General features: G+C 38.6%; 1 protein-coding gene across 2 annotated transcripts in view; it reads right to left on the bottom strand.

Moving 5' to 3' along the window:
* GADL1 (glutamate decarboxylase like 1) overlaps positions 1–16,333 on the bottom strand; it is an 86,106-nt gene that overhangs the window by 47,450 nt on the left and 22,323 nt on the right. For both annotated transcript variants that reach the window (XM_052797502.1, XM_052797510.1), the window contains exons 7-11: positions 15,719–15,798; positions 15,550–15,604; positions 12,046–12,162; positions 5,818–5,882; positions 5,484–5,565 (exon numbers count right to left, since the gene is read on the bottom strand). In XM_052797502.1, the coding sequence (XP_052653462.1) occupies positions 5,484–5,565; positions 5,818–5,882; positions 12,046–12,162; positions 15,550–15,604; positions 15,719–15,798 (399 nt within the window). The remainder of the gene's footprint in view (positions 1–5,483; positions 5,566–5,817; positions 5,883–12,045; positions 12,163–15,549; positions 15,605–15,718; positions 15,799–16,333) is intronic.

Raw genomic sequence — 16,333 nt, 5'->3', positions numbered from 1 at the left:
ACTGTAATACCACTGGTTTGCAAAAAGGACAGCAAATTCAGTCTGAACTCTTTAGCCACAGGATCAGCACATTCAGCCTCATGGAAAGAGTTTATGTGACACCTTGGGGAAAAAAAGGGGCAGCAGCTGCTCTCTCTCTGCAGTGATATTGTGCTGCTGCAGCACACGGTAGCCATAGCTGAAAAGCCAATGCTGGGTGCAGTTTTTTGCCATAAGGTACTCACACCTGCTTTCCAACTTTCTCAGGAAAAGAAAGGCAAGAAGCTCACATTAGAAACCGAAGAAAAGTCAAGCACTGAAGCATGCACCCTTTACAGTTTCTCTACAGCTCTCTGTTCTCTGGCTAGTAGCTGCGCAACAGGAACAGGAGTCTGTTTGTCAAGCCATTGTGCCCTACTCATTTAGATCTCCATACCTTGATTTTCAGGGGAAATACAAGTTTACTAGACATGGTATTTAAAAAAAAAAAAAAAAAGGCAGCAACATCTACAAATATAAGCTGATTGCTTTGTCTCTTACTGACTTTAAAATTCTGCAGTGTTTCTGCAGTGAGAGTATAACAGGGTTGATCAATGTAGGACTATCTTCTGCCTTATCAGAATGTAATACAGCTGCACAATAGAGGACATCACAGGATATTAGCTCTCCTCAAGCCTGTTGTCTGAGAAAATAACTTTTGTTTGTCACAAGAAACCTAAACTCAGTTGGTAATACTACAGAAAGACTGAGAAGTTCACCTAAGATCACAGTACAGCTGCAGAATTTCGTAGTTTAAAAACAAATGCTCTAGAGTGAAAACATAACAAGAACAAATAGTTCAATACCTCTGAGTGAACGCAAATTCCTAGGAACATATTTCATGTTAAAAAAAAAAAATGTGGGTACTGTCCTACTCTCCTGGTACATCTGAAGCTGACAAGACATGCTGGCTTGATGATCCTTTTTCATCCGCTTATCTTACTAATAATGCAACATGCTCAAGAAATCCTGCTGAAGATACTGCCTGCTGTCAATCTCCAGAGGCAAGTACAGTGACATCCTCCAGCACATCACTAGAGCAGACAGGAGAAGAAACAAAAAAAAAAATCATGCTTTGTGAGAAAGAAAGAAACATGCCAGATCAATGCAAGAAGCAGGGTGGAGCAGAAAGAGAAGGGAAGAGAAAGGGAATGTTGCAGAATAGAGTTTGGGCAGGGAAGACAACAGAAGAGGAAAAAAAATCCAAGATAAATTTTATGCTCAAGAAAGCAGTTACTCCTTGATTGCTGCTGTCTCAAAAAAACATGCTGAAGACAAAGTCATCTCAGTTTTCCTAGTCAAATGATGGAAAAGTAGAAGAAAAAGAAAAAAGGAAAAAAGTATGCTTTCTAACTCAACATTCTCAGTCCCAAGAAGACCCCAACAGTTTTCCACACAGTAACTAAGCTGCTTCATCTGTTCAGAAGAATTGCAAAAATTTCATTAGAACTGCCCCATTTGACAAGTTTGAGATTCTTTCTTCAGCATCTTTTATCTTTCTACCCTTTGTACAGAGACTAATGGTAGTGCTCTGCCTTATACTGGGGCTGTTAAAGTTTGGAAAATGGAAATACTATTTTTATGGAGGCTCCAGTCCACTACGAAGTTTGAAATAGCCTTTGGTTTTGATGAAGTTGCAATGTGTTCTAATTAATGGCAAATAAATGAATAATTATTGATACTGAAATCAAGTTATAAGAGCTCCAGTTTCATAATTCAAGATATTTTTCTCATTGAACACACTTATCTACAGCAAGCCTTCTGCTGTCTTTCCATTTCCATTGCTAGTTAAAAGTGAATTTCAATTTCATTAACAAAACAGCTTTTTCCCCCAAAACAAACATCTTCCTGATTTGCCTCATCTGAAGCAATAAGGATGCTTTTTGAAGGCATACTTTTGAAAGGCATACTTGAAAATTCACAAAAGCAGCGCAGTGCAAAAGGCCATCCCTGTAATACACCTCAAGAGGTGAGAAAGAGCTCTCAGTTGTACTAAGCCCAAGCAGAAAGCAATGGGAATAGAGTATTTGCTGCAACTGCCCTGGAAAGGAATCAGCGAAGTAGATACCTTTGTGATACTGCTAATAATGAGGAATAGATGACACTGTAGATGGCTACTATGATCACTTCAATCAATTCTATTCTGTGCTAAACTGGGATTTCATTAGCTACATTCTTTGAGACTTTATTTTTAACTAATAAGTGAAAATTCTGCTCATTACCTAGAATTGATTGCTAATTACCTAACCTAGTGCTACACTCCAACAAGTCACAGAACTTCAGCATTGGTGATAAACGTTAGTTCTCTATTTATATGGTGATAATATTCACATTTATATGGATTATAGCAAGGACAAATTAGAGTAGCTCTGTTGCCTTAAGGGTGTATGTAGAACCCAAGACTGATTCATAGCATTTAAGAACATATAAGAACAAAAGTTGACACTCATGTTTAGAGAATATCAGTCCATCTAGCTTTGTGTTTAAACAGTCACTGCAATACACGCCACAGGAATACAGGTGTTTTCTGAGTAAGTCTATCTTATTATAGAAGTGATGAAATTTACCCAGGGCATGGCAGTGAAAAAGGGATAGCTGTGCATTTCCTGAGTGCTTTAAGCACTGAGGAACTGCTGTCATTGATCTGAGCTTTTACAGAGGATTAACCAATCTCTCTTTCCCTTTGGTAAAAACACTTCTCCCTTCTAAGCAAGTCAAACATTTGTTTCTGTTTTCGCTCTCTATCTTCTTTGGAAATCATTCCAATTTTGTTTCACTAAGGCTGGAAAATAGTCTTATCAGCATTTCACTGCAGTTTATCCTTTTTTTTTTCAATCTGTATAGGAAAATATTTAAGTACAATGTTTCATTATCATAATCTAGCTGCAATGTCTTAAGCCTATTAACAGTGCTAAACCATATAGCTTTATTGATGCTATGTGGCAAAAAATCCAACACAAATCAAACAAAACCAGTCACTATTACTTTTGCTAATGAGAAATTAGGGTGTTACAACTACATCAGAAATGTGATTATTCCTTCTAAAGATTATCTTTTCATACATAAAGTAAAATACAAAGCTTGGGCTTGTTGAACTATCTATACTTTAAAAAAAAAAGAAAAAGAGAGAGACAAAGAAAAACTGAAGGGGATTATTTGTCCACTTATAATCACCTAACACTAATCCTGAGGTAGTGCAGTTTCCAAATGGACGTCAAAGCAAATGGGAAGACAGGCTAACAAAACTTCCTTAATCAGTCCTTCAAAGGGAACTAGGGCTTGATTCATAAATGGGACTTAACATCTATGTTTAACATTTTTCTGCTTTGATTTCTTGCAGAATTCACCACTTCAGAAACTACCTGAGGTTCCTCGAACATGCACTAGCAAAGCAATGTGTGCCAAACTCCTCCAGCTCCCACCTCAGCATCCAGCTCCCACTGATGCATCCTAACCACAGTAAGAAGGAATTATGTTCACATATAAATATGTGCTTCATCTGCAGCCATAGGTATTTATGTAATTTAGGAGCAGTGGAACAAGCTCCTAAGTGAGAAACCAATACATGTACTCTTCCCTTCTCTTACTGGTGTGAAAATACCATTTTTAATGGGAAACTGGATTCGGCTGCCTGTTCTGCGAAAGGATCAAAGCAAAGCCTTTCTTCCAAAGTGTCTTAAATATGCATTTGATCTTTTTTTCTTAAGGATGTGTATTCCAACACTTTCAAAAAGCTGATAAGGAACTACTCAAATTTGTATGCGTGTCTGTCTGCATATAAAGACTGCACTGGCACATACACAAAACATCTAAGTGCCAATTTTCCAGGAATTAAACAGAGTAAAATGCCCTCTCCTCCCGATGCAGAGAAATCTTCTACTTTCCAGAAGACCTCTCACTGTACAACAGGATCTGATCGTATGATCAGTAATACTTGTGTTTTCACCCCTCAATGGCCTAGAATTCAGCTCTACAGGTACTTCCAGCACAACACTGCCTAGCTGTGATTTAGAAGTGGAATACAATTGCTCTACCAGACATTACACTCCAAGGAAGGAGAACACAGAAAGGCTGCCAGAGACCTGCAGTTGGAACAGTGTTTGCAAAGTTACTCTAAATGCCAGGGCAGCTAGAATATTTCATTCCTCTCCATCTCTTTCGTCTTTCTTCCTGAGAAATTTCCACTATGCAGCCCAAGTAGTCTAATCATTACCTGAGGCTATATCTATGTACTGGGCCTAATTAGTTAAAAATATAGCACTGAATTCTTCCCAAGCCTGCAACTAAGACACCACATTAATCTTAGTCAATAACTTCATTCTGCTTGTTTTTCATCCTGGAATAAAGATTAAGTGATGGATGGGTAGTCCTGGAGTCTAATCCTCTTTAATCCCACAGACTCTAGTTGAAGGAAATGAGGAGGCACACTTCTCCTTGCTGTCCTGCCATGACTCACCCCTGACTTCGAGCAATGAGCTCCAAGAGAGCACTGATTAGCAACTATGCTTTACTACCAGAAGTTTGTAATCAATTACATGGATAGCTAACCACTAGCAGCGGAAAAGAAACTATCAGCTCTTTTGACAGAGATTTATAAAAGTGATTTACAAACCCTGGCCACAAAACAGTGATGCAAACCTCAGGGGCTCCATATCTTCAAGATGTTCAGTCATTCGTAACTATGAAGTATAAGCTAAAACTCACCCATGATGGTGGACAATGGGCATAAGTTTTAGCAGGGCTGAGTTTGAAATGGAGCTTGAAATAATTGACCTCTTACTGGCTTCTTTATTAAGATAGAAGACTTCCACAAAGATATAAGCAGGGACTTTTACCACATTGCAGACTCATCTCACTTTTGTGCCACTTGAGGTCAGAGCTCTGTTGTTTGCTTGCTAGACCTTTTAATTAGTCATGGCTTTTGGAAAGCCTAAATCACCCTGGTGATGAGGAAGAACTAGTAGAGTGAGGAAAGAAGGCTCATCACCTTTACCTGCATGTGCTCCAGCTCCTATCCCTCTCCTTTCCCACCCTGGGGCACCCATGTAAGGGGATGCAAAGAGGAGCTCTGCCTACTTCAAACAGAGATGCAGTATTGCTGCAGTCCCAATGAATCACAGCTATTCTGAGGACTTTGATGAGCTCGGTGTTTAAGTGCTGCAGACCCAGGTGACAAAATACTCAATTCTGAATGCAAATCATGTACAGAAGTTAACTAGCAAGGGCACCAGCTGCAAAATTTGGCCACTGGTAAGTACAGCAACTTGGATCAGTTTGACCCTGCTCTCTTATTCACCCTTTATTAATTTTGTGGTGAAATTCAAAATAATATAATTCAGCCTTGGCACTGCAGTGTAGTAAAACTGACTTGCAGTAGTTTTCTAATTATTTCCACCTCCATATTACAGCAATAACAGCCTACTGCATCAAAAAAAAAAAAAAAAAAAAAGGACAGAAGGACTTACAGAGTTGTCTTTCACCAGAAGAGCACAGCACTGGATTCCTGCCAACAGCATTTTATGGGGATTCCAGGCGACAGAATCAGCCCTGCAAAATTTATAAATGGAGAAAGGGAGGAGGAAGTTGCACATATAGTCATGGGTACTAGAGAATCAAAAATGGCCAAACGCAATCCAAGCAGACAAATCAGATTTCCCATTTCACCCCCCTAGTTTCAGAAATCTCTCCAGTTAATAGTAATATGTATTTTTGGAAAATGCAGGTCTCATGGAAGCCAACAGGCCCTACGACTTCCATCTCAGTCCCTGGTAAGCGTGCCCATGAACTAAACTGACTTACCTGTGGATGCCATGAAGAAGTCTGCAATGCTTCCTTGATATCAAAGCCGACCCACCCCAAGAAGCCTGTTGGAAAATTTATAGAGCCAAGACAATATTATTTGTAAAAAGTTCTTTTGATAATGCTTTAACCAATAATTTCTGAAGATGTTTTATCTCATTTAAAACTTAAGTTTACTACATAGTCAGTGGGCTAAAGTTTGCCTTTAGTATCATTTACTGAAATAAAGATGGCAGCCTGGGGTTGTGCCTAAAATAGAGGAGCTGATGGTTTGTGCCACTATGTCAGCCACAAACTACACTGTCCCTTCTGTGTAAGCAAGGACATGAACTGAAGTGTCCTTGCATAACCAGATCCATTCCTAATACTGAATCAGAGGTGCTTCCTTTCCCCCAGCCTAAACCTAAGCAGTGAGAGCAGAAAGCCCCATTTTGCATACCTTCTTCCTGCTAGCCTTTTCCTTTGAGACATTCACAAGGGAAACAGTAGAGAATGATAATATCTGCCAATTGCAAAGTCCATGCTCAGATTTTCCACTGAGTTTGGATATGAAAAGTGAAGTCCATGAGTAGACAAGAGCAGCATTTCTGTTACCAGCAATCCAACTGACATTAAAATGGAGTAAGACTCACCACATCTCCCTCAGGTCATCGAAGAACCAAGTGTGTGGTCTAAGAGTCATTTAGGCCTTCTGTGTAGTGAGGAGCTCTCCACTGAAATTTGTTATTGAGTGTTATCTTATCTATTCTGGACACCTGTCTTTGGGTGACACCTTTTGCAGATGTCTCTCTCCATGGGCTATAGAAGGAACCCAGACAACAAGCTTTTATTACAAGTTTAAGTTCTGGGCAGCTGGAGTCAGGGAAGGTGATTGTCATCCATGAATTCTGCAAGGATCAGATTTCACCCACCAGGTGCTGAGAATCTCCAGTTCTCAAACAACAATATTTGTCCACAGGGGAGGGGTGGGGAGAACACACAACAAACAGTAGACATGTCATACAGTGCATTTGAGAAGTTATTATTAAATATGAAAAAAAGGATTTTCAATGTTCATGCAGGCAGAATCTACTGAAGCAAAATTCCCTGTGAAGTAAGCAAGGCTCCTCAGAGACACACAGGAGGCATCAGTCCACAAAACATCTGGACTCAATCTTTTTTTTAAAATAAGCTCATACATTTTGGGCTAATGAAGGAAAAAAAAAAAATTACTGATGTGAAGATTCCTGACCTACACATGGAGAATACATGCTTGTTTGGCTTTTGTTCTTCTTTTCCTTGAAAGAAACAGATGTGATAGCTGATCTAAGAATTTAGCATCAGTATTTGCTTCATAGGCCATACATTAGGAATAAGATCTGCTATCTCTAGGAGACAGGAATTGTAAAGGCTCACAAAGGAAATGAAAGGTTAGTAACTTGTCTTAACACATGTTGTTCTCATTAATGCAGTATATTAATGCACCACATCACCTTTTATGTTGTCATGCTCACAGCATCCTTGCTGAGTAAAGGGCTGCTGCTTAATCTACAGGTAGGACCTAAGGTAGGAAATTATTTGCCTCAATCTTCACAGTAATCCTGTGGCAGAACCATGACTTGAAACTGGGTTTCTCCAGCTAGCCCAAATTTGCCATGTTATGGGAAGACAATCAAACTGAACTTCCTATTCATAGACAAATTTTACTCTTCTCATTCTATGATTCAATAAAGTCAAAACAGTTACTAAGTTATTCCCCAATTTTCATAATTCACAAGCAACCCATTGAAATATAATAAATCTTTACAAAATTTGCATCCAAAGCTGTCTATATTTGAAAAAGATGACATTGTCACACTGTCTCTGAAAAACAGGACTAGAAAGGCTGTCAAGAGGTCATCTCAACAGTGTGCTACCCTCAAATGCAGGATCAGCCATACCTATCATTTCTGTCAAACACTTGTCTTTTCTAGAGATTATTAATCAATGAACACACCCAGCTTGTGCTTAGCATTAAAGTGAAAAATAAGGTGCAGAGAGACATCAGCAATTGCTGCTTCCACAGCACTATTGGCACTACTTTCTACCTTTGTTTCAAAAATTACTGCTGGAGATCTGGAAGACAGGGATGATAGTACTGGACGTCCAGGCATGTCCACCACCTTTCAATCTCTCTTTGAGCCACAGTACTACAAGATGAATTTGTGCTTCATGCTCCTTTACCCATTTCAGAGATCAAGTGCTTAGGGATCCAGGGCTGGCAAAAAAAGAACCCCCAAAACAAATGAGAAGGCACCTACGAAAACTGAGAATCACTGGCTTTGTCTGGTTTTAAAGACCTCTAATGATGGAGGCTGCACAACTTAACCACTGAAATTGCATTTAATGGTAACAACCCTACTGATTTAAAGTCTCAGTCCTAAACAGTGTTACCTCTTGTCATACCTGCAGTGGCCAGGGGACAGATTATTCCTTCTCTTTTTGCAATAGCTTTTGAAGCATCTGTAGACTATTACGTATTGTCTCTTTGTCTTTTTTAGTTTAAACAACATCAGTGCTTTCAATCTTTCCTCATTGGTCATAACTTCTAGATATAGTTCCGTTTATCCTCACTGCTCTACCATTTTCTAATCTTTTTCCTGTAGGTCCTGAACCTTCTTGAAATGCAGCTTTTTATTTGGACAAAAATCTAGATAAAGCAGATGGAGCACCAAGCAGAAAGAGAGAATTATTTTATGTATCTTCTTTATTCAATTCTGAAAGACATTTAACCCTACTTGAAAATGCTTACAATTGCTGATTTGTGATGTACTGCAAACCCCAGATCTTTCTGCGAAGATCTGCTGTCTAGCTAACAATCACCAGCCTGTGTTTGTGCAAGTTATTATTACAGCTTAAACTTAGAGCTCTATCTTTATTGAACTACAGCTAGTTTTTCCACTTTTTTCTCCAAACTGTCAAGATCTTTTTGATTTCTAATCCTGTCCTCCCACTGCCTCTTGCAGCAGTTTTACATGATTTTCATATTTTGTCAGCATATTCTTTTTCATCCAAGTTATTAATGAAAATACTAGATAACCTCTAACCTAGGGTGGACCTTTGTGGAATCCTGCTCAAAATTTTCTCCCCTTTCAGCTGTGAACCACTGGAAACTGCTCTCTGGGTATAATTTTGCCAGGTTTTCACTCACTACCACAGCTGCAGCTTGGCAAGTTTCTCTGGCTTTCTGATGAGATATTGCAAAGACACAATTAAGTTAACTGCTTCTCCTCCATCCATGAGACTACAGAATGCAGGCAGATTGATCAAACTAGGTTGACATTTTGTTTATGACAAGTCCAGCTAAGAGCAGTGCAGGGTAACTCAAAACAAAGATTATCACCTGTGTCCCACGCAATGTAATTGGTAAGTAAGTATGAGAAAGTTACTGTGTTTCATACGCAACAAACCACTTAGAGCTGAATGTTGTTCACAGTGTGATTAAACTAACTACCTAAGCGCAGGCTAATAGGTCAAATCTGATTTTCTGTACTGGTCTAGCCATAGGAAAAAAAGCCAAAGGACCAGCAGGGAAGAAACTCTCGTACATAGTATTTAAAGCTACATTAACATAATACATGACATACATAAGTGCTGGAGCTTGAGTGCATATTGACGATGCAAAACAAGTCATTAAGAAAGGCATCATAATGTATGATAGAATGCAATAAGCAACTGGAATGTGTGTACGAATGCTGTAACGTGCACAAAATAAGCCTGGTTATAGTCTCTGCACTTAGGCTGTTGAATGGCTTGACTGCTGAGACAGTTTGGGCTTACTGGTATTATGTTCTTAAAACAACTTTTTCCTTAACTCACTTTTCCTCTTTAGGTTTGTCTCCATGTGAGAGCTTATCTACTACTCCTGACTTCATTGAAATTTATCTTCCTGAAGCCCACTGATTTTATGCTGATGTTCTCCCTTTTGCCCTTCCTAAGAATCATAAGCTTTATCATCTCATATTTAATGAAAAGAGTCTCCCTAAGGCAAACATATCAATCTTCAGGATCAGAAAATATTCTGAAATGAGATATATAAGTGTAAATCTGGAAATAACACCACTGACATTCATATAAGATATTCTTATAAACAGCTCGAGACCATTTTCAGTAGATAATCCTGATTCCCAACAATGATATACGAAAAGTCCTAAATTAGACAGAACTTTCCCTGTTTTTTAATCTTTGTTTTAATTGCACTGTACATTTTTTTTCCTCCAAAGTTACAGCAGGCCCAAATACCAGTACTTACTTGCTATAACTCAGACTGCATAATGTGTAAATCATTCAACAAGAAGCCGGGCCTTTCAGAGGAATGGAGATCCTCAGATTTCAAAAATATGATATTCCTGCCTATAAAGCTAGAAAGGAGGCAGGCTTGCTTAAAAACAAACAAAAAAAATCCAACTCTTCACTATGTTTCTCGTACACTCTTTCTGAATGGCAAACGTCTGGTCCCACTGTACCTTTTCACATATTCTAGTAAACCTATTTCTAATGGTGCTGTGAGTGAAAAAAGGTCGCATTATGAATTACAGTCTGCTCGTTTTACCGTAGCACATTTGTATATACGTGTATGCCTAATGTCTCTTACGTGGAAAGTTTTCAGTCTTTTCCCCATACCCTATTCTCATATAAATACAGCTAGAAACTTTAAACAAAAAATAAAGAAACAGCCATCCACTCAACTCTTCATAGAGGGTGAAAGGAAAGATGGAAGAAATACTGATAGAACTCCCGAGAACCACTGAGAGGTTCATAACATGAATCACAGCTTAACAGAACAATTGGTCTTCTAGACTATAAACCCAATTTATTACTGGACATTTGTCCTTCTACTGGGAATCAATTAACATCTGACAACGGCAGTCACTCTTCAAACAGAAAATTAACTTTAAGATATTCACTGACATTTCTACCTTAGTTTAACATGAGGCAAAACTAGAAGAAGTTAATTCTTTACAAAACACTATCAACTGCCTATGAAGTATATAGTTCAGAATATGGCCCAGGCTCATCCCACCTAATTTTAGTTATTCAGCTACAGGGAGTATGTCAGGAAACCACTCGTTGTCCTCCTACAGACACTGGAGATGGCTCCAGCCATGTCTATTCAATTCACCTAAGATCCAACACAGATTCTGAATACATCCCTCTTTCCACTGACTATACGCAGACACGCAAGAGACTAGCACCTAAAGTGAATGCTGCACTTCTGCTGAAAATCTGCTGGGTCATTCTCACCAGCACACAGCCATGAGGAAGCTTTGCAGACACTTTAAATACTAGGGCTAAATTCTGCATCTTTGCCTCCAAGTCAATAAAAAAACCTCTTTTGACTCACACATACAGCAACTTTATTAATGTCTGTGAGACATTTATTTGAAACACACATTGCTGCCTACATGATTTTTCCTCAGGTACTCAACATTAAACAAACACTTCACAAATTTAGAGCAGGTCTAAGAATCTCCACTAATGTTGCTCCAGATTCTGTCATTGCTCCATGGCTTTTAATCTAACCCTTCTGGATTTGTGGCATTGCAATTATAAAGAAAATGCAATTTTAGAAAATATGAAGAGACCTAGTTTTAGAAAAATACATTTACAGCTAACGCTTTCAGGTAATAAAAAGGCTCAATGATTATTCCAAAAAGGTTTGTGAATGGATTTTAATAACCAAACCTAAAATTATAAAGAAATGAGAAAAGAAAAATTTCTTAACACTTTAGGAAAACATAAGGAGATCTATAGGAAACTCAAGCCTGTAAGTATGAAACAGAATAATTTATGACAGGTTGAGCCAGAAATTTACCTGTATGAACCATACACCACAATTCTAATGTGTCCATTCTCAAACAGAATGTGGAAAGAATCCAAAGTTGTATTTGTATATAATCACCCTTGAAGCATTTTTAGGAGGTGGCAAGAAGAAGAAATCGATTCTAAAATAATTTTGAAATATAACCTGACAATGACAAAATAGCTTTGACTGCTTGTCACAACCAAATTTTTTGCTGTTTTTCAGCACATGTAACAGAGACAAATCAGAATGTATTTCTGTTCTCTATGCAAAAAAAAAAAAAAAACAAAACCCAAAACGTTATTAGAGCCCAACTTACTTCTACAAAGAAACATCAACAGTCAAAGAAAAATAGCAATTATAAAAAAAAGCAATGCTAAACAGAACTACACAGTATACGAACTCACATCAACATGAAGCCAGAGGCCATGCTTTTCACAGATATCGGCAATTTTATCCAGAGGATCAAATGCTCCCAGCACTGTTGTGCCTGCTGTAGCACAGACAAGAAATGGTGCTGACCCCTGCAATAGGATTCAAAACAAAAAATTGTCATTTGCACTGCTCATTTACTCCAGTATAATCGGCAGAGCTAAAGTATAAAAAGGTTTGGGAATGTAGGACAAAGACACGACAGTGTACATTCTAGTTTCCCAGCAGAAGGTACTGCATTTAAAAGTGCTGACTTTTTTAAAAAAAAAAAAGACATTTTCCATTTCTAGTTAACACCATCCCAGGGCAGACTTCACCAGCTTCAGACTGTTTTGACAGATGCTAGTTTTGTCAAGATCAAAACATACTGGATATTTGACATCTCTCTTTATACACTGATTTTAATTTCTCAGTCTTCCACATTTTACTACCATATTTTCTGCCGTTCTGCCAAATAAAATAAAGCTACTAGCTCAGCCAGCAGGCTACCTACGCAAGAAAAGGGCTCATCCCTCTAGAGGTTCCACCTGCATTGTCTCTACAATGCCCCTATTCTTCGCCTGGTGAAGGGGAACCTTCAGTTAGGGAACACAATTTGCCTTCGGCAGCACTTGCACTACTGCGACTGGGATAGTCACCGCTGTCTGACCCCCATGCCTGATCTAGAGCAAAGCGCTGTTCTCTTGCTCCTACCCCTGTCTAGAAAACAGGAAGGACTGTAGATGGTAACTGAATGCTAGGAGAGAGACCACTGGAAATCTCAGACCATTTTAAGGTTAGACAGGCAGGATAAGGAAAACTTTTGTCAGGTTGCAGTCTCAGACAGCCATCATAAGCCATCCATTTTGGTATCAGTGGCTTTGCTCATCGCTTTCCCACTCAACTAATACCAGGGGTACAATTACAATAGCAGACTAGGTGGCAGATGCGCTTGTGTCTACTTAGGAGCAGAAACTGAAACAATGAAAAGAATTGGTGGAGTCTGTAACAATTCCATGAAATTGAGGGTATCAGCCCTAGCAATGACTGCGGTCTCACTTGCTGTTAAAGACGTGCTGAAGGAACTCTTCTGAACGTTTCAGCATCTGGACCACAGCATGACAATGCAGTTACTGAAGAGGATTAAGTTGTTATTAAATTGTACAGTCTGGGATCCCTGGAGTTCATCTGCAGTGAATTAAATCTCTCAGATGATATAAGTTTCTCTGCTGATGTAACTCAATGTAGCTTCACTGAAATCAGACATCAGCTGAAAAAATCAAACTCAACACATGAGTCTTTTATGTATCTCCACTTCAGCTGAAACCTGATCTTTCTTTAAAAAAAAAAAAAGTGTTGCCACTTTTAAACATCTGCTACAGAGACAGACAGGCTTGATCCACATTTACACTCTGACTGTTTTATACTTCTTTAACAGCGTAAAGGACTGTTGGAATGGTACATAATTATGATTTATTTGTATTTAAAGTTTCTTTACAAATTGCTAAAGCAGTGAAAAGTAACCTTGGAATTTAAATTAATCCCATACATTCACAAATTTCCAGCCTATAATTCACTTCTTGGTCATTCATTCCTAGTACAACCTACCACAAAAGTCAATCAAACTTACAAACCAGCCTGAAGCTCCAGTACAAAACACTTGCAAGTGAGGCAAAGATGTATCTGCTGCATCTAGTTTCTGTTAGCATGCTCACCAATTTTCTCCCTCAGCTACATCAAAGTCAAAGGTCCCCCAGCAGCCAGTAGGTAACATGACTGAATAGGAGGACAAGTCTAGGACTTCTACGAATTCCAAAGATCGTTACCATGACATTTTTCCTGCAAAGAATGGAATTAAATTTTTATTCTTCTTGACAATGTAGTTAAATAAATCTTCCTAACTAAATTCTCTAAAAAGAGGCCTAAGTCATGCTACTCAGTCAGTGATCATTTTGTGCTCCTATCACTAGCAAATACATCCTTTGTGGTCTAGAGCCTAGAATATTTACTGTAATTCATTGAAGTTACCTTCTGTAAAAGTTGTAAAGTAGCACTTTATCAAGGACAGACACACTGAAGCTCTGATGAAATGAAAACCTTCCAATTCACCTGTAACTTCCATTAAAATGCAAGTGAAATAGTGTTCTCCTGTAAGCAGAGCATTTTAATATAGTACATTTGTTTTTAAATTGCAGAGCACCATACTGAGGTTGACCTTTTTTTTAAAATCATAAATGCCAGAGGGTTTCTTTCAAATAACCATTAAATTTATTATTACATCAACAAACAAGAATTGTTTTTGCAAGAGCAAAGAGCTCATTCTCCTGTCAGCCTGCTTCCTCTTGCTCCATTTTGTTTCAGTCCTTTTTTTTTTCCCCAGCTTGCTCAAATGGGTAAAGTATAGGTTGTCTTCCACAGATAATGCAAAGTACAGAAAGAGGCAAGCAAGAGAGTTTTCTAGGTCATTAGGGCCACCATGTATCAATAGTTATGCCATCTAGCATGAAACTCAAAGAAGAGATGGTTGTTTGGCAGAAGATCTATCTAAATGAGATCTTAGTGAAAACTGTTGTGGCCATGCCAGTGCCTGACAGGACAACACTGCCTTGGCTTTTCTATCAGCCACAAAAGTAGGTTTCCCAAGGTAGGATTCCGTGGTAGGCATCATCCACACCATGGACATTGCACTAGTTGCTTGGTATTCAGATCGTGGACTAAGGGCTGAGCTCTGAATCCTACTCCTCTGATGCACAAAGTGGAAGTGAGAAATAAGGTGAGCTAACCAAGCTAAAAAGAAGACGCTCTGTGCCTTAGAATTCACATTCAGTCCTACAAGCTCTCCAAAATAAAGTATGTTGACTATAGCAAGAGCTGTCTTACAGATTGTGGGAATGTGTTAACATTGCCCAAATACACACATCAGTACATTTCCAAATGCTGGCCTTTGACTTTCTACTTGGCAAAGTCCCTGGGGGAAAAGAGGCACAGGACACAATCTCTGCACTCTTGCTACAATACTAGAAAGGACCACATTTAGCATTTGTAGCTTGTATGATTGTTTTAGAGACTAAGCCACATGTTACAGTTCTTGCTCACTGCAGAGGACAGAGCAGTACTGCTGTAATCAACTGAAAAACCTACAGTTTTCATTTACTGTTTAAGGAAGTAAAATACTGCATCCATTTAAAAAAGGATCAAGGGCAAAATAAATCCTAGAAGAAATGTGCTAAATACTTCACAGCAGTGTTGTACTTGGGTCTTTCCTTAGTAGTAAACACCCTGTTGAATTTTAATCCCTTGCAAGAGTGTAGCACCTAGAAGTCTTGGCTTGTTCCACAAGTTTATGGCAAACAGATTGCACCTGGAAGAAAGACACTGTTACATTAACTGCCCTGTTTTTAAGATTTCACTCACTCTTAGTTTTGCTTCCTTTCACTCAGACACAAGCACATAGTCTGCATACACTACTCCCTCCTTCACACTCTCTCTCCCCCTCTCACCTCTTTCCTGGCCCGTTGGACTTGTTTCTCCAGTTCCTCAGGTATCATCTTACCTCTAAGGGACACAGATTTAAATCTTTTCAGTTACATTCAAATAGGCTGGTTATGTACAGCACTACTGCATTTTAAAAAGGCTCAGAGACCACAGCCGTGGCTTTTCCTTGCTTACCTTTCATCTGTTTTGATGAAGTAAACATTCTCTGTACCAATACCCAGGAAGGAGGCTGCCTTCTTCATGGAGTAATGACACTGTAAATGAAAGAGGCATGAAAAAAAAAAAAGGAAGCAAGCAATTAAAACGAAAGAAAGAAATTCCTTAGCATAGGGAACAGTGACACTGAAATTAATTTAATAGCAGCTAACAGTCACGACTACAGCATATCCTAATAAAAACTGACAAAGCTACACAGCACCAAGACCATCTTGTATTTAACAATGACACACACTGAAGACTGGGGAAAATAAGACAAAAAAAGATGTGCACCATGTTTAAAATGTGAGCTTAAAAAAATAAAAAGCTCTATTCCATACACTTTTTTTTTTTAAAGCTGGTTCTGCATTAGAATGAAATTTTGAAGTGTCATCAGGGAAGAATTATTAATTGTTTCAAAATGTTTTAACAGAACTGAGTCAAAAGTATCAATGAGTGTAAGAGTTAGGAAATGCATAAGAAAGTTCCAAACGCTATTGACTCAGCTGCCTAGAAGCAACCGATAGGTCTGAAAGTCCAAAAGCACCACTCCTTGGAAACTGAACCCTTAATCAGGATATATCTTATGATATA

The sequence above is a fragment of the Harpia harpyja genome, chromosome 1 (assembly GCF_026419915.1).
Source record: "Harpia harpyja isolate bHarHar1 chromosome 1, bHarHar1 primary haplotype, whole genome shotgun sequence".
Lineage (NCBI taxonomy): Eukaryota > Metazoa > Chordata > Aves > Accipitriformes > Accipitridae > Harpia > Harpia harpyja.
The sequence above is the reverse complement of the archived record's forward strand: the minus strand, read 5'-3'. Positions and strand labels throughout refer to the sequence as shown.